General features: G+C 43.5%; 1 protein-coding gene across 1 annotated transcript in view; it reads left to right on the forward strand.

Annotated features, from left to right (window-relative positions):
* Positions 1 to 19,147, forward strand: part of LOC309568632 (leukocyte receptor cluster member 8 homolog) — a 67,836-nt gene extending 48,689 nt beyond the window's left edge. Inside the window, exons 12-16 of the mRNA XM_082274353.1 lie at positions 2,418 to 2,519; positions 2,598 to 2,666; positions 12,686 to 12,815; positions 12,904 to 13,111; positions 17,931 to 19,147. Coding sequence (XP_082130479.1) covers positions 2,418 to 2,519; positions 2,598 to 2,666; positions 12,686 to 12,815; positions 12,904 to 13,111; positions 17,931 to 18,093 — 672 coding nt within the window. The 3' untranslated portion in view covers positions 18,094 to 19,147. The remainder of the gene's footprint in view (positions 1 to 2,417; positions 2,520 to 2,597; positions 2,667 to 12,685; positions 12,816 to 12,903; positions 13,112 to 17,930) is intronic.
* Positions 19,148 to 21,007: the final 1,860 nt, after the last annotated feature.

The following is a 21,007-nucleotide window of genomic DNA, read 5'->3' on the forward strand; positions in this document are numbered from 1 at the left end:
CCTGTTAGGTACAGAGCATCTATGTGGTAGCACAATTTGCGTCTGTGTGTGGGGAAAAAGCATCAAGCCAGCAATACTGACAGTGCCAAGCAGGAGCAGAGGCATTTGTCATTGCCAGTGGTAATTTTTTTTTTTTTTTTTGTGTCAGCAAAGTGTTGGTGCCAGCATAAGTTAGTGCCAGCAAGGACCTCACAAGCGTGTGTCGTTGCCAGCAAGTGTCATGAAGGCTGATAATTTAAGGTATTTGTTTCAGTACACATTGAGATGTAATTCACTCACTGCCAATCACAAGGTAGAGTGACTTCATGGGTTGGCTGTCTTCAGGAATGGTAATCAAAGAAATCCTTATGCTGGCCATACACTATACGAAAAATCGTTCAAACTCATTTTCCAAAAACGAACACTATCGTGCCATCATTTATTGACCGATAAATCGTTTTTGTTAGTTTTTTTTACATATACTTAGTGCAAACAGTTTGGGCGAGAAACACATTAACCTTTGTAATTTATCGTTCATTCTGCAGAAAATTTCCAAACTTGTCCTTTGTTTTTTCGGCTCAAAAATGTCCCTACCAATTCGTGCCCATTAACTGGCCAAACAACAAAAGAACTGCCAACATGACCAAATTTCGGCCAATTTTTATTTTTTTTGTATATTGCATGGCCATCATTAGACTTGACTTACCTCCAAGTTAAAGGAGACATTCACGCAGGATTCCTTTATAATTGTGGCTTGCATTAGTCGGGGGTCTAACAATCTTGAGAAGGACATCAAATGTGGACAACTTCATGTTGGTATAATCAAAGAACTTTGAGGGTTATGTCTGCGATTTTGTTGCAAAGAGTATGGAAATGCCTTTGGAAAAATCTCTGCAAAACTATGGGATGCACCCAATACTGACACAACACCCTCCCTTTTTTTTTTTTTTTTTTTTTTTTTTTTTAACTCTGGGACATTCTTTCCATGATCCTCTTGAGCTGGACTAAGCCAAATGTCAGATCAAAGTATACAAATCCATCTTAGAGAATTGACCAAAATATCTGCTATTGCACCACAACCTAACCACATCTCAAAGCAGATAATTTCCTATACATCACTTCCCCCCTTAAGCACTTCTCTTGAAAACACTTCTATAGGTGTTTAACATGCTTTCTTGATGCTTTTTCAACGCTTCAAAAGCATGTCATAAACGCTTAGAGGCACGTTAATGAGCGTTTTCGTTCTTCATAATCAACACATGTGAATGAGCCAAGAAGGTTTAAGGGCTAGAAGCTGGCCTTCTGCATTATGTTATTGGGGGGAAACTTGGTGTGTCCTGCTGTCAGTGGGTACAGATTTTGTTTCCTTCCACATTTTAATTGTTTGCCTGAAGCCTTTTCCAAACAAACGCCTAGAAAGGCAAGAACTATTTAGAAAAACAAAGATTTTTAAGGTATGTTGTGTAAATGGGGACAAATTATCTAGTGGTATTTTCTCTAAAAATTGTTTTCAAACGTGGAAATATGCTTTAAGTAAAGCTGCAGTGCCAGCATCCTTATATATGTGGATGAATTGAAATGGTCATCCTAGTTGAAAATCCTTTTGCAGGGAGTGTCTGAAATTGTGACTCTAAGATGTTTGTAAACCTCATGAGGGAAAAAAAGAGGTTATCCAGTCACATGAGTAGGGAGTAGTAAGCATATACAGAATGTCCTGTTTTTACAGAACACTGTTGTGTGGTTAGAAGAAATATTTTTATTCTTTTTGGCTTGTTTAAAAAAAAAAAAAAAAAAAAATCCTACCTGACTAAAATAAAAAGGTGACTTGCACCTTCAATGCAGGTGTTCTTCCTCTTTGCTGCAGTAGGTGGAGGGAATATGCTAATAGTGTGCCATGGATTAGTAGTCTTTTCATCAGTTGGCACTTAGTTTAGCTAAAACAGTTTATCCACAAAACTGATACATGCATGGAACCTCCAAAGATCTCTATGCAGCAGCATCTTTGCTTACATAGCAGCTATAGGATAACGTGTTTGGTAAAAGGATAAACGATTATCAGACCAGTGTGGTATCCCTCCTAAAGAGATAGATGTTAATTTGACGGGTATGCTGCTGCATTTGCGTGCTTCACTCTCCTGCCTAGCAAGGAACAGCTTTTTTTTTTTTTTCTGAAGGATAGAAAAAAATACAACTTAAGACCACTTTACTTTTAGGACATTAAGCTAAAATATAGCATTTCCTGTACACTGTTGTATAGTTTACTAGGAGGAACATACCCTTATGCCCAATGTCCATCCTACAGGCTTGTCTCATGGTGGTAGTATGTGCTCCTTGGTTGAATTGTATTGTGTCCCTTAATTGTAGCATTGGGCATATTTTTATTTCAAAGACCAATGTACATTACATTTACTTTTTCTTTGACTTGTCTTGCTTCCCAGGTTTTAAGAAAATCTGTAACAATGGTGAAGGGGCACTTTAAAGAGAAGCAAGATTACGCATTTGCTTGTGAGCAACTAAAATCAATTCGCCAAGATTTAACGGTATGTTTTACTTAGAATACCTCTGAGTATTGCATGTTTATGTTCAGTTTGTAATGGATTTATTTATTTTGCATACAGGTTCAAGGCATTCGCACAGAGTTCACTGTAGAAGTGTATGAGACCCATGCACGGATAGCACTGGAAAAGGTTCGTCCACCAGGTCCCTTTCCCTTTGATATACATATTCAGTTTGTAAAATCTTATATTTTAATAGCTGGGAAATTTGTATTACTTCTGATGTCTAATATTTTGCTAACTTCTAACATTTATGGTTTTTACCATTTAATAGTTTGGGTTTACATGGCTGTGTATAACACTATCTGTGATGTGCCTTTTCAATTGGTTCATTTCAGCATGAAGGAAAAGCCACAAAAATATTTTTTGTACTCGCAGTATGATTCTTTTCTCAAGAGTTTGGGAGATTTAAGCATTTGAATAACGATTCATCCAGTGAGTAAAGCTGTTAATTTCCAAGAGTAGGATATGTAAAAAAAACTGGACAGGTAGCTATGACAACAGCTCCATTGAGTGACCTAGCTCCCTGTCAAAAGAATGTCAGTAGCAAACAGTAAAAGTATGATGCATATCTAAACAACCTCAGCATAGACCAAATATGGTTTACGAACCGACCCAAACAACCTAAAAGGGGTGAGAGCTGTGTCGTCTTAAAGAACATAGAGAAAATAATTTTACGGGGAGTACAAAAAAAATCGAGTTGCCTAAATCATACATCTTAGGACACAGTGGACTTCATGGCTACCTGGGTTATGCTACCACCGTCGGGTAAATGAACACTGGCTTAAAAATACGTGAACTTCCCACCCAGGGCATAACCCCTTTGAGCTCAGCTAAGCCTCAGTTTTTAGCTAGTGTTTTTAGTTGATGGATGTCCCTACAGATGTCTCTGAAGATTTATTTGTAAGGACTTAGTTCACTGCTTCCTAGCCCATCCTTACACCTTTTGCACAAGTAGTATTGGGCTTTATCTGGATCAATTACTACAGGTCGAGGGGCTGTTCCCAGACCCCACATGCAAGATGGCAACTGCCATTTGGAGTTGGATCTGGTGAGCAGTGATCTCTGGGACTGCAGTGCATCTGGTGACCCTGCAGTCGACTATCTCCGGGATGCAGTGCATCTGGTGACAGAGCTTACAGACTGCTCTACAGGTCCAGACCAGTGACCCCCTGGAGGGACGTAGAGTCCCAGAATGCCTTTTGGGGGTGAGGCACCTGTTGTAATGGTTGAAGATTGGGCCTTCTGGCCCTGCATCTATTGTAATGGTTGAAGATTGGGCCTTCTGGTCCTGCACCTATTGTCTGGGGAGTGCCTCTGTTAATATTGATACACGTAACATTGTTTTGTGTGTAGAGAGGCTATTGAGTAGTTTTCACTCTATGGAGCGACATATAGCAGTGGTGGCAATCCAAATAAACTGTCCAATGTGTGTGTGATTTTTACTGGTCCTGAGCAAAAAAAAACAGCTCCTGGGACTCCTCCGATCATATTGCAAACTGCTCACTGATGCAGAAACATATTGCCTGCCCTGCTGCAGCTGCCTCTTCAGAACAAAGTAAGCAAGTATTGGGACACTTGCCTACTGGGTTGACTTCCTACATAGGTGTTCTATAGACTGACTTATCTCTTTACTATCAGTAAGCCATGGATGAACAATGGAGGGGGTTTCCAATTCCTTTGTTTAGGAATAGAGGACCCTCTGCACAGTTTTGCAGCCAAATCTATGCTGTCACCAGGTCTCGGGTTCACATTGGCTTGGAATGCCAGGGATGCAGACATGGGACTTGTGTGTCCCTTCTTACTCCTTTATGATATTATTGGCTGTCAGGCGAGGAAGCCGTGGAGGATCAGGTGGAATCTGTGACCAGGGCTGTCTGAGACGCATAAGACCTCGTCGAGCTTCCTGGCCGATATGTTGCGCACTAACTTGGAAGTTACTGCTGCTGGAATCTTCTACCCCTAAACTCACTGGTTTTCATCCTAACTCCCAAGTCATTTTCAGTCCACCCTTTGCTTTTATCCCTTGAAACACTGCTGTCCTATGGGGGTCATTGCAACCATAACCCAAGTGGTGAAGTCTCTTGGCTTCTTTTTTAGCCTGCTCACCGTTCCCGGAGACTTTGCAGCCTTTTTTCGAACTCAGGTAATTGCTTTGCTTCATCAGGAAGACTTCATGGCGTCACTGAATTTCAAGGATGTCTACCTACACATTCCAATCTTACCACCTCAGCAGTGGTTTCTGTTCTGGTTTTCTGTGCAGTGGAAGATCACCCCTATCTGGTTGGGCAGTTCATGGCCTTCAAGCTGTTGGCTCCAGTTGTTGAGAAGCTAGGATAGCCACACTGTGGACTACCTGGACTATCTGCTTCGGAGGAGGCAATCCAGCAGAGACAATACTTGTTCTGGAATGGTTTAGGTTGGGTACTGAATCTTCAGACGTCAGCCTTGGTTCATTCTCCCCGTATGGAATATTTTGCCTGTTAAAGCCAGCAACCGAAATGCAGGATGACAGACTGGGCCTGGGGCTAGGTGGTTTGGGTGATCTAGAAGATGCAAAGGTTTGCCTAATAGCAAATCGGGTGTTCTATGCCCTTTGAGAGCAATCTAAAGCCACAGTAATTACCAAAACTATCTAGAATGCGTGTAAAGATCAGAATAAAGCGGTTACATAGTGCCCCTAAAGTGTCTGTTGCGGCTGCCTGGGGGTCACCTGATCTGGAGATGATCCTGTTCATTTTGGTGTTGAGATGCAAGACTAGGAGGAGATCCAGAGTACCCCACCTGGAGCATATCTGCCTAAATACCTCTGGATTAAGGGACCATTCCCCCTGAATACAGACTATGCCATCTAAGAGAGCCAACTTGCCTGTGGTCTATTCCTGGAATGTAGATTGTGAGTAGAGAATGTGATGAACTTCCTGTGCTGCTGTTGAGCTTTATGCTTGCTTGGTTATTAAACTATGCCACATGGCATAGTCCGTTCCTATGACACCCAGACCATGAAGGCCCTTTGGGAGTATGCCCACTGTAACAAGAGCAGCCTGAGTCCTGAATGGCATCAGTGGTATGAACAAGCTAAGACCGTTTCCCTGTGCTTATACATACTGGTTCCTGGCTTACTTGATTACTCTGTAGCATACACAACATCCCTATCCTACAAGACATTCTTCAGTGCCATGCCAACAAAGCAGTTCATAGGGCACAGGTGTAGGGAAACTTGCACTCTTAGTGTTTTTTTCCCTAAATGTGTTGTCTCCCTATTTAGCCTAATGGCTGATCTTTTGCAAAAAGGTTGTCATCCCCCTCTGCTTTTTGCCTCATTCCCCACCCCCACTCTGCTCTGCTTTCTCCTTTCTGCTTTCTAGGAAGACAATTCCTCCTAGTGGTCTGATAGGGAACCTCAGTTTTTAGAGTTAGGTTAAAAAAAAGACATGATTCCTTCTAGTTCACCCTATAGAATAAAAATAAATCGAATCCTATATTTTGCTACTCGTTCCTCATTCTGTATTTGGGTTTTGCCTGGCATTGCTTATGGCATATCAGTTGGTATCCTTTAGGTCCTGGTCAACCTTTTTGTCTTCCTTTGATCTCCTCCTGTGCAATCTTCTCCTTAAAATGACTTTTCTCTTGCGTCCTCTGACAGTCGCCGCCCACTCATACAATCTGCATGTCTGGGTATTGGTCTTATCCACAGGAGTAAGCTAGGCAGAAGATTTTGTTAGAAAACATTCAAAAAACCTTTGTATAGACACACCTACAGGGGGCTGTCCCTCTGGTCCAATACCCCCATCTAGCTGCATTCCCAATTCAGGTTGTCTCTGCCTAGCATAGGAGTAGGCTAGCTTTTCCCTGGCTGGGGCTGCAGTCTCAGCCTTTTTTCTCATTATTTTTTCTCCCTGAGAAAGTGTTTTTCTTCCATAAGATAGCTTTTTCTTTGTTCCTATCGACTTCAGATGACTACAGCGTTTGCGGAGCTGGCAATCGCACTGGTTGTCCTAGAGCCTTATGGAATCCCAGCCTGCCATCGAGCGTTAGCAGGCTATGCGTACGCCCAGGCCTCAAACGACCATGTCCCTGTCCTCAGGGACGAGCCTGCGAAGTGGCTACTTTGCTGGTATGTCTCAACTGCGGTACGCCACGTGTTGCTAGTGTCCTTTTCGGCTGACGGCACCACCACCACCACCCAGAGTGGGAGGCTTCTTGTCAGATCGGTACCCACGTTTTCGCTGGAACGGTGAGTACCATACTACCCCTCTGTCTATGGCATTGTCTGTCGGTGTGTATGTGGGCCCTCTGTGGGGATGGCAGTTCAGTGTGGATCTGTAATGTCCCCCTCATGTCTGTCAGTGGAGTGGGCCACGGCGCTTAAGCGTGCACTAATTGCTGACTCCGCCCCTCCTGCTACTCTGGAGATGGTGGATAGAATTGGTCAGGCTGTCTTGTACCTGTGTGACGCAGCCTTGGATGAGGCCCCCCTAGTCGCACGACTGTCTGCAGTCGCAGTTACGATTCGTCGCATCATTTGGTTAAAAAGCTGGTCGGCCGACCAGTCTTCCAAGAAGACGGTGTCTGACATCCCTTTTGCGTGGAGTCGTCTTTTTGGGGACTCTGAATGAATTGGTCAAGGGGGTCACTGGGGGCAAGAGCACTCTGCTGCCCCGGGGCAAGTCCTTCCGCGGTAAGCGGGGCCCTTCCTTTAGACCTAACCAGGGGTCCTTTCCTGCCTTCAAGGCACAAGACAAACGTAAGTCCTTCAAGCCCGCTGGTGGCCACAAGAAGCCTTGGGCGGGCAAGTCTAAAGCCGCCCATCCTGGCACGGCGGCTCAGTCCTCCTCAACCTGAAGGGGCGCCCTCACCAGTTTCAGGGGTGGGTGGACGTCTGCGCTGTTTTCCCAAACCTTGGCTGGCCAAGATTCAGGACAGGTGGGTTCAAGAACTAATTCGGTCAGGGTACAAGATAGAGTTTCGATCACGCCCAGCAGACAGATTCTTTCCCTCAAATCTTCATTTGACCCCAGATCGTTTCCGAGATCTTCATCGGGCGGTTCAGGATCTCGCCCAAGGGGTGGTTGTCCTGGTTCCACATCGGGACAGGTTTCAGGGTTTTTACTCGAATCTGTTCAGTGCCCAGAAAGGAGGGAAAGGTGCGTCCGATTCTGGACTTAAAGTTTCTGAACCGCTTTGTGCGGGTCCAGAAGTTCCGAATGGAGTCCCTCTGGTCGGTGGTAGCATCCCTGAGTCCAGGAGATTTCCTGGCTTCCATCGACCTCAAGGATGCGTATCTACACATCCCTATCTACGGGGGTCATCGGAGGTACCTCCGATTCGCAATAGCGGAGGAGCACTATCAGTTCATGGCGTTGCCTTTTGGCCTCACTTCGACTCCCAAGGGTTTTTACCAAAGTTCTGGCTCCTGTTCTAGCCTTGTCTCTTAAAGCGGAGTTCCACCCGAAATTTATACTTCCATCTTCTCGCTCCCGGTCACCTGAAAAACAAATGGATAATCACAATTTTATTTTTTTTTTTTCACTTACCTTTTTAGAGAAAATATACTCACCTTACTTCCTCCCCTCGGCGGCCACAGTGATTCGTCACTTCCTGGCTTTTGCAATGATTCCTGGGAGCTGAACGTCATCGCTCCCAGGAATCATTGCGCCTGCACCGGCCCCGACGTCAGTTCCGGGGCGCGCGCATCATTCCCTTCTAAACAGCTTCTGGGCATGCCCAGAAGCTGTGGAGGGATGACGCACGCGACCCGGAAGTGACGTTGGGGCCGGTGCAGTGCATCCGGGGACCGAAGAAGAAGGAAGAGGACCGAAGAGGATCGTGCTGGCTTCAAGCTGCCCACACCTGAGATGGCAGCGCTGGACGACAATTTCAAGGTAAGTATTTCTCCTGAAAGGTAAGTGCAACCCGGGACAGATCAGAGGCTAGCCATTGTGGAATGTGCTAGCCCTGACTTTCCCGGGGGTATTTTTATAAAAAATGTATAACCAGGGTGGAACTCCGCTTTAGGGTCGAGCTCCAGTGTCAATCTGTTACGCGATCTGTCCATCACGGTTCTGATGCTCCAGGAGTTCGGGTGGACCATCAATGTTCAGAAGTCGACCTTGTCCCCTTCTGTTCACCTCCCTTACCTGGGGATGGTTCTGGACTCCGCCCAGGCGAAGGTCTTTCTTCCGGAGGACAAACTCCGCACCCTGCAGAACGAGGTCAGGTCCCTCAGGGACAACAAGTTCTCCTCCTCGCTTCGGACCTGCATGCGGTCCATGGGCTTGATGGTGTAGGCTTTCGAGGCGATCCCATTTGCAGTTTCACACGAGATCTCTTCAAGCAGACCTTCTGGCCAGGTGGGACAGGCATCCTCATTCTTTGGAAAGGAGGATCTCTTTGGGCCCCCAAGTCAGATCGGATCTTCTGTGGTGGCTACGGTCTCCGGCTCTGATGGAAGGCAAGTCCTTTCGCCCGCGACTGTGGTCACCACGGACGCCAGCCTGTTGGGCTGGGGTGGAGTTCTGGGCAATTTGTCTGCCCAGGGCACTTGGTCGGAGGAGAAATCCTCCCTGCCGATCAATGTCTTGGAACTGTGATCGATCAAGCTCGGTTTGCTCTATTGGTCGAGTCGTCTGCAGGGCTGCCCAGTGCGTGTGCAGACGGACAGCGTGACTGCGGTGGCTTACATCATTCACCAAGGGGGCACCAAAGGATCAGATCTGAGGAAGAGGCTTAGCCTCGAAACGCGTCAGCCATCTTAACAGGACTATGGACTAATACATGGACTATTCCTGACACTGGAGCGATTGAGTCTGATATGATTATTTCCTACTTCGGTTTGTGAGTAGCCATTTTTATGTTGTACAAATAAAGCCATATTGAGGATAATGCGCTAGGTCGGTGCGCCCTTTTTGTTTCTTTTTGCTTGGAATGGTCCCTACACCCGGAGGTGTTTCGGATGCTGTGTGCGCGATGGGGATCCCCGGACGTGGATCTGTTTGCGTCCCGTCTAAACAACAAGGTGGGAAGGTTTGTGGCAAGAACGCGTGACCCTCTGGCGGACGCCTCGGTAGTGCCTTGGACTCAGTATCGCTTGATTTATGCCTTCCCCCCAATTCAGTTGTTGTCCAGGTTCCTTCGCAGGTTGGTCTCGGAACCTTGGTTGGTGATTCTGGTGGCCTCGGACTGGCTGCGCCGGTCTTGGTACGCGGACATCATGCAACTGGTCGTTGAGCCTCCCTGGCGGCTCCCACTATGAGACGATCTTCTGTCTCAGGGGCCGATCTTCCATCCTGCTTTACAGTTGCTGGCTTTGACGGCGTGGCTGTTGAAAGCCAGGTCTTGAGAGACAGAGATCTCTCGGCGGTCATTCCTACCTTGCTCAAGGCTAGGAAGGCCTCGTCTGGTAGGATTTATTATCATACCTGGAAGGCTTATTTCGCCGGGTGTGAATCGCGGGGGTTCCACCCCCTGCTCCTTTTTGGTGGCGAGGGTGTTAGCTTTGCAAACTGGTGTGGAGCAGCGTCGTGCTAACCACTATTAAGGGTCAGTTGTCTGTGCTGGCCATTCTCTTCCAGCGCCCTTTGGCGTCAAATTTCTTGAACCGCACCTTTTATTCAAGGGGTGCGCCATCTGGCTCCCCCTAGGAAGGCTCCCTTGCCCCCTTGGGACCTGAATTTGGTCCTGTCTGTTTTGCAACGTCCTCCCTTTGAGAACATCAGTGCTGTCACGGAAAGTTGCCTTTCTGGTGGCGATCACATCTGCTCGCAGAGTGTCGTAGTTGGCGGCTCTATCTTGCCGCTCCCCCTATTTGGTTGTGCATAGGGATAAGGTGGTCTTGCGACCTCATCAGTCCTTCCTTCCGAAGGTGGTTTCAGATTTTCATCTCAACAAGGGCATTGTCTTACCTTCGCTTTGTGCGAAGCCTAAGCATCCTAAGGAGTTTGCCTTGCATTCCTTGGATGTGGTCTGGGCGATCAGGGTTTACCTGTCCACTGAATCTTTCAGAAAGTCGAAATGTCTTTTTGTCCTTCCTAAGTGACCTCGGACGGGTACGGCTGCAACCATTTCCAAATCGATAAGACAGACGATTGTACAGGCCTATTCAATTAGGGATCAGGTTCCACCTTTCCCTGTCACAGCGCACTCTACCAGAGCGATGAATGCGTCCTGGGCCTTCCGCCATCAGGCGTCGGTGACTCAGGTGTGCAAAGCGACGACCTGGACGTCCGTGCAAACCTTTTCAAAATTCTACAGACTTAATGTCCTGGCATCAGCAGATGCCTCTTTTGGCCGCAAAGTTCTGAGTGCGGCAGTGCCTTAGGGGAGACATGGTGGTTTTAGCCTGTCTCCTCCTGTTGGGGTTTTTTTCCCCTTGTTTATTTTGCTTCCTGGGTTTGTTCGCTCCTGTTGAGCTTTCTTGTTACCCAGTGGTTTTACCTTTCTGATTCAGATAAGGTTCTTTTCTCTGACCTGGGTGCTGCGTTGCCTTTTGACGGTTACGTTTCCCACCCCTCACATTACACTGCTTTAGGACGTCCCAGACGTGCAGATTGTATGAGTGGGCAGCGACTGTCAGAGGACGTAAGAGAAAATAGAATTTTTGTAAGAACTTACCGTAAAATTTTCTCTTGAGTCCTCTGGCAGTTGCCACCCCCCACCCCTCTTTTGGGGTTCATGGATCTCTATACTGCTTGCTACCAAACTGAATTGGGAATGCAGCTAGATGGGGGTATTGGACCAGAGGGACAGCCCCCTGTAGGTGTGTCTATACAAACATTTTGTGAATGTTTTCTAAGAAAATCTTCTGCCTAGCTTACTCCTGTGGATAAGAACAATACCCAGACGTGCAGATTGTATGAGTGGGCGGCGACTGTCAGAGGACTCAGAGAAAATAATTTTACGGTAAGTTCTTGCAAAAATTATATTTTTTCTTGGTCATCTGCTGGAATTTCTGTGGGAATGGAATTTCTGTGGGACTGAAATTTCTGTGGGACTGGACCTTGTTGCTCAGCCCTGCCCTCCAGATTTAGGGGTTTACCTTTTGTGTGATCCTTTTTAAAAGTGGATCTCTCTTCTGTTCCCACTAGCAGCAGTAAATTTGCCTTCCTTCCTCCACTTGTGGACAGGTTAGCATGGAAGCTCATTCTCTTCTATCCAGGTGCGTCTTGTCTATCCTTTCCCTGCCATATCCTGCCAAACAGCGTAACATTCCATTTTTGCTCCCCTTAGGGGGCCAAGCATAACTTCTGTGGCTTTGTGCCATGTCTCCCTTGGGGCCTGCCCCCTTTCTCTTAATTCATTACAGGAAAGTCCCTCTTGGGTTTCCTCTCTGCTTCCTCCAGGCTGGGTGGTTATTTTTTCTTCTTTTTTTTTTTTTATGATTTTTCTGTCCTTTTGGGAACAAGTTCCATCTGCCTTGCTTCAACCCATTCTACCAGTGAGGTCAGGTTATTGGGCCTATACAAAACCTAACAACTATACTTCTAGCGGAATTGTTTCACGAGTCCCAAATCGTTGGTTCTTTGGCTCATTACCCTCTGTCGCTTGCTCCAGTAGCGAGGTGTTTTTATTTTTGATTCTTTTGAGACTGTTGCTGTGCTTTAGCTGTATTGTTTCACTCCCTTTTGATTGCTTGGAGCCAAATATGATTTGATTGCGGTGTGTCCTGTACTGTATGATGAAGATAAAAGGAGTTTAACATACCTGTAAACTGCATATCTTGAGAGAAAGTACAGGACACGTGTCCCTTCTTTCCCTTGGCTGTGATCTTTGTTGCTTCCTAATAAAACTGGAGCTTCATGGAGAGGGTGGGGTTATATGGAGATGCTGGGGGGTGGACGCAGAAAACTTTTTCAGTGTCCAATCCCCTGAAGCGGCATGTAACCCATGGTAAATCAAACGATTCCTGTGTCCTATACTGTACCCCAAGACACAGAATTTACAGGTGCGCCAAAATTCCTCTGGTTTAAGAAAAGCTGGCTATACCTTCTACTTTAGATTTACTTTTAGTAAATCTAAAATAGATTGAAATGCTTAATGACTAACTAGATTTTTTGCTCAGGTTGTGTTACTGTTCAAGGAGATAAGCTATGTAATACAAGTAGGGTGTTCAAAATTTACAATTTTCATAATTTTTTGTTTTTCTTTTTAAGGGAGATCATGAGGAATTCAACCAGTGTCAAGCACAGCTAAAGTCTTTGTATGCTGAGAATCTTGCTGGGAACATTGGAGAGTTTACAGCCTATCGCATATTGTATTATATTTTCACCAAAAACTCTAGCGGTAAGGAAATACCTAAGCATAAAACCTATTGTAGTACACCCCTTTGTGCGGGTTTGCAGTCTTATCTCCATTTTCCATCTTTCTACAGATTTAACTACAGAGATGGCGCACCTGACCAAAGAGATGAAAGAGGACCCTTGTGTTGCCCATGCTTTGTCTCTTAGGAATGCTTGGGCTTTGTCAAACTATCACCGGTTTTTCAAGCTTTATAGACAAGCGCCACGCATGTCTGGGTATCTGATCGACAAGTTTTTAGAAAGGGAGAGGAAGGCAGCCATTAAGACCATGATTAAAACGTATGTTTTGGCTAGCATATTGCTTAATCAAACCTCACTTCAGATATCTTCCCCTCTTGTGTTTAAAGAACTATCTTTTTTTTTTTTTTTTTTACTCCCTATGTGCTATATGCAGAGGGCCACCAATCCGAATGGGACCAAGTGCTTGGTCCTGTTCTGATTGGTGATCCTGTTGACCCCTAAATGCACTTCTGTATGCTGGCTATAGCCTCACCCCCTTTAGAACCCCATATTATGAGCGTTCTGTGGGGGAGGTACAACCAGTATAGAGCCCCAGCTATTTATCTACAGCGATCACTCCAGGTAATCGCTGGCTGTACAAACAGCCATAGATCACTGCGGCCATCTCTGATCTGTCATTAAAGTGTGCAGACTCAGCAGCTAACTGCTCACAGGTAGCAGAAAACAGCTACTGGAATCAGCATCTTTTTGCTGGTGCTATTAGTAGACTGAATCACCCGTGTAAATGTAGCCTTAGGAATAAATGGACAATGTTGGTTGTTTATAATAGTAAAAGATCTCTTAGAGCTTTGGCTCTGTGTAAAGTATCTGTCCTATTTGTGTATAATACACAATACACAGAGCAGGCGCTCTTAATGCTCTTTTACTATTATGAATGAACAAGGAGCACTGATCAATCAATTGTGACGCTTGTTCATACATAAACTGGTTGATGGATCTGAGCTCTGCATATTTGTGAGCTTTCACTTTTATGAATAAACGATCATCAATGTCTGACCAATACCATGTAAAGCAGTGTTCCTCAACTCAGGTCCTCAAGGCCCCCTAACAGGCCAGATTTTAAGTATTCCCTTGGGGAGATGCAGACTAGAGTACTGCAATCACTGAGCAGCAAATTATATCACCTGTGATGTATTTCAGTTATCCTGTAAACCTGGCCTGTTAGTGGGCCCTGAGGACCAGGGTTGGGGACCAGGGATGTAAAGCGCAGCCCAACAGCAGGGATCACTCATTCATAGAACTGAAATATCACACATCACTGCAGGCTGTGTGATCTTTGTTTGTAAATGGAAGCACTGGCCTCTGGAGTGGCTCCTGCCGGATAACAGAGCGTACACTCACAAATCTGTCTCCTTTCTAGCAGCGTTGTCAGATGGGGGGTAAGAGGGATTTGTGCCTGTCAGGCCACGCTGCTTAGAAACTAAAGGGCCTGATGTGAACAAAACCAAGTGTTGTATCCACTTGCCCCCCCCCCCCCCCCCCCCTAGGGAAATGAAAAAAATGTGTGGTGGTGATAGATGTTTAACTTGTCTACTACTACCAATCACATGGAAGGAGAGTTGCCCTATTTAAACAAATTCCGCAGACCTAGGTTTATCATTAAGATGGAGGCAAAGCTGGGTTAATTTTATCTAAAAGATGTACCTGAAACCATAGCGGCATTTAGTGAAAAGCCTACACCACAGTAAGTTATAGGAAGATTCTCTTTGTCATTAGCCCCCCAGTTAGTAGGTTTCATAGCTATAAATGACACATGTATTTACTGTTGGGAATGCCATCAAACAACCCAAGTAATTTAGTCTTTCCAGCTGTGGTGTAGAATGTTTTTATACTTGAGGCTGATTGCAGAAGAATATAGGATTGTTCTGTAATTTGCGAACACCATGTAGGCTTTTGCATTAAACCTTTGCAGTGTTAAAGGTAAGTATGAAGTAGGTTGACTTAACATACATTTATTATTGATGCGTCAAATAACATGCATATATCCTTGTTGCTTCATTTAGAATCCTTTAGTTTTAAACCTGTTAGTATATTGGCTCTCACAAGGCTATGGGCTTTGTTTTGCCGGGGACTTCTGTACAGAAGGATTGCCCCCCCCCCCCGTCAGTAATCTGTTTGTTCTTTTCAAATCTAGCATAGCTCGATATGGCTGCCCATAGATGTTACTTGGTGCACTCTATAGTGGTCTCTAGTATCCTGTGCTATATTACTTCCAGGGCATTTCCTGTTGTAAAGTTGTATTAACCTTTACAATTCTCCTATTTTTATATTCAATGACTGTGACTTAAGTTTTTTTTTGAGTTTTTTCGCAGAATAGAGTTCTATGTTAGGCGAAAGGGGGCATATATAATCAAAGATAAGCAGAATAATTGGAAAATTCTGTTATCTCTCAAGTGATTATGTATATTGTGTAAATCAGTTGATAAATCTAGGCAACCAAGGCTGTGAATTGCATGATTCTTGGCAGGTTGAACAAATCTGCATGTGCAGGAAAAAAAATAGATATTTACTCGTATATCAGTATAATCATTTCTGAATATGGCCTTTACACGAAAGGGTTAACTAGTTTGCATAATGCTGAAATGGACTACTTTTATGTAGTATTCCTGTAACTCCTTACTCATTTTGTTTTATCTAATGGTATAACCGGTTTTAGGTGGTTCATTTGCACTCCTTTGCTTTCCTGAAATTCTTGTTACCTGGCTGGCATATCAATTCTCTATTTTTATGCTTCCTAAATCGATAACTAGGCAAAAGTATGCAGATTGGAAAAGCTAGAGTTCTTTCAGTGCGTAATGAAGCAAGAGGTCAACACATCAGCCAGGCAGCTAGCTAGCCTTTTTAGAAGAGCAAGGAATTGACCACTTTTTTTTCTCCATTTAAAAAAAAAAAAAAATTGACTAGAATTACTTTTTTTTTTTTTTTTTTTTTTTGCATCTAGCTGTGTACTAATTCATAAAGCTATATATCAATCCTAGTTTTTGCACTTTTTAAAATCTGTTCAGACACAGCTCTGCATCAAAATAACATTGTCCCTACCATGCACACTGATTGCTATATTATGCAACCTGCCTATTCATTCTCAGATTTGTCACTTTTCTGGTGCCTAACACCGGCCTTTTACCATTGATCAACTCTGGGCATAATAATAAAAAAAAAATACATAATGCAGTCTATCATTGGCATTAATTTAGTCGTTTTTGTTTTTCGAAGACCCCATATTTTTATTTTTTATTTTTTTTTTGCTTGTTTTATCCAGCCAGTAAATCCACTATTTTTCCACTCCTATTAGGGTGACAATGTGGTTTGTTTTGTTGCGAAACCACACGGCATAATTAACCTTCGGACAGCGCAGTCTTTGCTTGATGTAGTTTTGAATGAACCTTCAAGGACAGACTCCTCAAATCCCAGCTCCAACCTACACTTTTTTTTTTTTTTTAAAGGTTCATGCAGATCGCAATTTGTGGATCTATATATGGCAGCATTGTTTTCCTTTTGGGCCCATGTAAACAGTTCTGTTTTTGGTCTGCAGCATATACAGATGCTTACACTGAAACTTAAAAAATCAGCATTCAAGGTCCTATGTAAGGGACTGTATTTGATACTGTATGCATGATAGATATTTGTGCTAATGTTTATATGCATCTAGTGTACATGGACCTTTTACACCATTGCAGCTGCTGCTGCTTAGGGCTGACATGCAAATAACAATGTGTAAGCATCATCGATCACACACTATTGGAAGGTACATGTTTGCCCTGAACTATTCATGTGGTGGAATGTGCACAGAATGCTTGGCTTTCTGCCATTCATGATCAAGGGGATCGTTATGCACACGCGCCACTGCCACATACATGAATTAAAGCGGATATTCAGGCGCCTCTCATACATTGTTGAAATGTTGGCTCTGAATAGAGTCGGGCTGAAAGTATACTTTTACATTCTATGGACAAGTTGATTTGAAGAATCTTGCAACCAGCAAGATTCTGCATAATGACTTGTGCATAAGGCCTTAAGTGGTCATATTAACTGGGTGTTTTTATTTCGGGTGGGGGGGGGGGGGGGTTAAAAAAACTCCAGCTACAATAAGATAATGAATAGCCTGTAAAAAAAAAAAAGCTTTTGTTATAACATTCACCTTTTAACCTACAGATTTTCCCCAGCAGTATTTTTTTTTTTTTGCTGTCAGTATATGTCCACAGTCTGATGGCCAGCATCAGTCAACTTAATTCCTTCAGGCCTAGTTCTGGGCCCACTCACAGCCTGTGACTGAATAGCGAATGGAGAAGTCTTTCTGCTTGCTCCTCCTGTCAGCATGCCCTTTGTCAGTACATGAACTGATTGGCTCCTTGTTCTGCCTTTTCCTCTTCTACTTCAGCTCTGATGTACAGGGTCTGCAAGAGGGGTGTAACTAGGTTGAATTCAGGTACTTGATCTCCATGCATTTAAGAATGTACATTGATGAGATGTATTGTTGATTACAGAGCTGCATTTAGTTGTATTTTTTATAAGGTTCGGCTTTAAACAGTCTGAATTAACAGTGACCATTGTTAGCATCCCCACATCTGTAATGTTATTCCAAACCTGTAACCTCCACTCTTGAGAGCCTGGCCGGTTGTCATAAGGAGAAAAATAGCTCTACTGGCATGATCAAAAGGTAATAAAACTATAAATTAAGGGGCTGTAGATAAAACAAAGACTTCTGCGTTAATGCCAAGCTGCATCATGCTCTTTTTATTTTTGTGCATAGTTGCCATTTAAATAATGGATACAAGTGATTTTATTAAACAGTGTTACCTTGTATTAACACTGTATTAAAATCTTGCTGGAAATTACTTTTCTGTGCAATTGCAGTAATTTTGTGTAGCATTTATTTTACATATTTGCTGCTGTACTTTAAAGTGTTTTGCACCCTGCAGTTAGTGAAGTTAAAGGTAGGTATGTTTTTCTGCTTGTGTATTGTGAACTTACAAACTTTTATTTCAGGTTAATAATGCATATTTTCATTGTTATTCTAACTTGTGGTTTTTCTTTTTGCTCCTTTTTCCCTTGCTGCTTTTTTCTTTCAATTCTTTAGTTTTCGGCCGATGCTCCCAATTTCCTACATTCAGTCAGAATTGGCCTTCGAGAGTGAGGAGGAGTGCCATAGTTTCCTGGCTTCTCTGTCCCTTGTGTATGCAGGGAACGACACCAGCAAGATTGATTGCAAGCAAAGCTTAACGGTCTTGCCAAACTTCTGAGCCAGTTTTTAATTGCAAATCAATTTTAAATGTGTTTTACAACACATGATATAAGCTCACACTATGTGTGTATATGAAACTATGCTTGTATTGGATCAATTTCTGATCAGAGGGGTCCATGACTTGGTATTCCATTCTGAACCTAGGCTTCTCTGACTTACTGAGAGCCGTTTCAGACCTTGGTAATTTTCTTTGTTCAATGTGCTATGCTTTCGCACTCAACATGGAATTATCATTGATTTGATTGGGTTCAGCCATTATAGCTAGAGCTTCCAGAAGATAAGTGTTAACTGCTTTGATTTTACAATGCAATTTGAACATGCTGTGGGTGCTGGACAGAAGATGGATACCAGTTAATATAGCAAGGCAACTATTAGTCTATACCTGTAGAAGACCCTCTGATCTAATAGCCAGCCCACTTGTGGATGAGGTTTAAGGTCCGCAGAATGGTTTAACCTGGTCAGGAAGAGAACTTGTCTCAGAGGTTGGGAGATTTAAGCTGGAACTCTAGCTTTTTACACTTAAGTTAAAATTAGTGTTCTGTACATAAGATACTATTTAGCTGTTTACAAAGCAGTATGTACATTTTGTATTTAAGGGTTTCTTTTGAAGTGAGCAAAGAATTCTTTTTTTTTTTTTTTTTACGTTTTGTATTTTGAATGTTTGTTAGCTTTGTTGTAAATGGACACTAACTATGTTTCAGTTTCTTTTCTCTCTTTACCTCACTTGCACAAAGCCTTTGTCCACATGCTGCACCAAAACAACTATTGTGGCTCTGGGGAGAAGGCGTAAATTACAGAAGGAAAAAGCCAACTCATAGATTGGGAGAAACCAAATAAGCACCACAAGCTGCTCTGCCTTGGCGAAATAAGACTTTCCTAAATACATACATATAAAGAACTGTTTTAACATCCAAAAAGTCTGCAAATGAAGAAAGAAGTTTATGCTTCGCTGAAAACCCTCCTGTTCATCTTCATGGAATCACTTCCCACTCCTGGATCCTTATAGCCTGTGAGAAGATGTGCTTATAGCTGTATTAATTTGGCCCATTCCTTGTTTTCCTTTATTTTTTATTTTATTCCCCCTCCCTCCTCTCTACTCACCTATTATTATATTTGGTTTACTTTTATTTCTGTCCTATTTTCAGCAGGTAAATATTGGGTAATATCAAATGCCAAAGCCTTCCCAAAGTGTTTTTGTTTTTTGTTTTTTAATTTTATTTTAAACTTTTTTCTTTTTTTTTTTTTTTTTCTCATGCTTTCTATTTTTTTTTCGTTATTCCCAACCTCCCTTTCAGCCCATCTTTATGAAAGATACTCCCTGCCCCCAATCTTAAAATTGTAACAATGTGGTATTGTGCAAAAGTGAACTGATGTTGGTCCTTTCTCCCTTAATAAACTCATGAGTTGCAAGTGGCTTTTATTCTCCTTTTCAAAGTGAAAGTGTCAGTTTTAGAAGAAATTGTAAGGGCCGGTTCACACCAGAACAAGGTGCGGGAAACCAAAAAGCACTGCAGATTGGGTGACAATATAGCGGCTCGTACGTTTCGTTTTTAGCCCTGCCTTGGGAAGTACTAGAAAAATGTACATGTTTGAGCACATATTACAACTATTGTGAATGCAACCTGGCTTTGCTGTCTTAAAAGGGGGCACAGCTGATTGCGGGAGAGGCTTTATAGTGTACAAGAGTATATGCAGGGGTGTATAAAACATACCACGTGCAACAGTCATGCATAATAATGTAAAAGTGTGGCTTGTATAATACGCTCAAGACATTATACAAATTAGAATGTGGTGGGGAGTAAAGAATATACACTGCAGACACATTAGAACTGTGGGGAATAAAAAAGCAGAACAGTATGATGTGGTATTGGGTACAGTGTGTAACAGTCCAGAGACTAGAACATTCAGTGTACTGTGTCTATTGCAGTCTTGAACAGAATTCTACAGCATAAAATAGTTGGATAAAACCAGTCCAGTAGGATAGTGTTCAGCACGTCCTGATACTTTAACTACTTTAGTCCCCAGTGTGTTTTAAAGTGGCGCTGGGATAGTGGCTATTTGTCGCAGTGCTGTTAAAAAACCGCAACAATTGCCTGGTCCTGGTGTTATTAAATGCTGGAACTGACAACCGTCTGTGATAGCTGGCATCTAGGGCTAAGCCAAGGAGCGCTTTGTGAAGGTAAGAGTAAACAGCACGCCCACGTTGTTTTACCTTAAGCATGTGACGTCACCACCGCTCACCTATACACCAGGGTTGGGCAGAGCTATCATACCAGCCATCCACACACCAGCCGTTTACTACTAAAGATGACTGCTATATATACCTGTAAAAAGTGTGTCCGTCTTGCTACTGTAGTTTGTGCCCTCATCAACCCAACTTATTCGAACGATTTACACATTTTGTTTTTTTTTCTTGTTCGTTTAGTTTGTAGCATCAAAGGGGAGCAAATCTTTCATAAAGTAAAACGCATACATTTTACTTTGAGCTTTACTATTCTGCTACGTTACTTAAGTCATGCTAATGTGATATCATTTTAACCACTTGATGACCACCCACCGCAGATGTACTGCGGCAGGCGGCCTCTCCTGGGCAAACCAATGTAGTACTACGACACGCCAGTGCGTGTGACAAGCGGCTCCGATGGCCGCCGGCCACTCGTGATCTCCCCCCGCTGACAGAAAAGGAATGTGATCCTGCTATATAGGATCACATGTCTCTGTGATCTCACAAGCCCAACCCCTCCACAGTTAGAATCACTCCCCTAGGCTTACATTTAACCCCTTGATCACTAATAGTATTAATCCCTTCCCTGCCAATGGCATTTTTAGTAACAGTGCATATTTTTAGCACTGATTACTGTAGTAATGTCACTGGTACCCCCAAAAGTGTCAATGTCAATGAGGGGTCCGAT

Source organism: Pelophylax lessonae (assembly GCF_965119305.1).
Source record: "Pelophylax lessonae genome assembly, chromosome: 12".
In the NCBI taxonomy this organism is placed as follows: domain Eukaryota; kingdom Metazoa; phylum Chordata; class Amphibia; order Anura; family Ranidae; genus Pelophylax; species Pelophylax lessonae.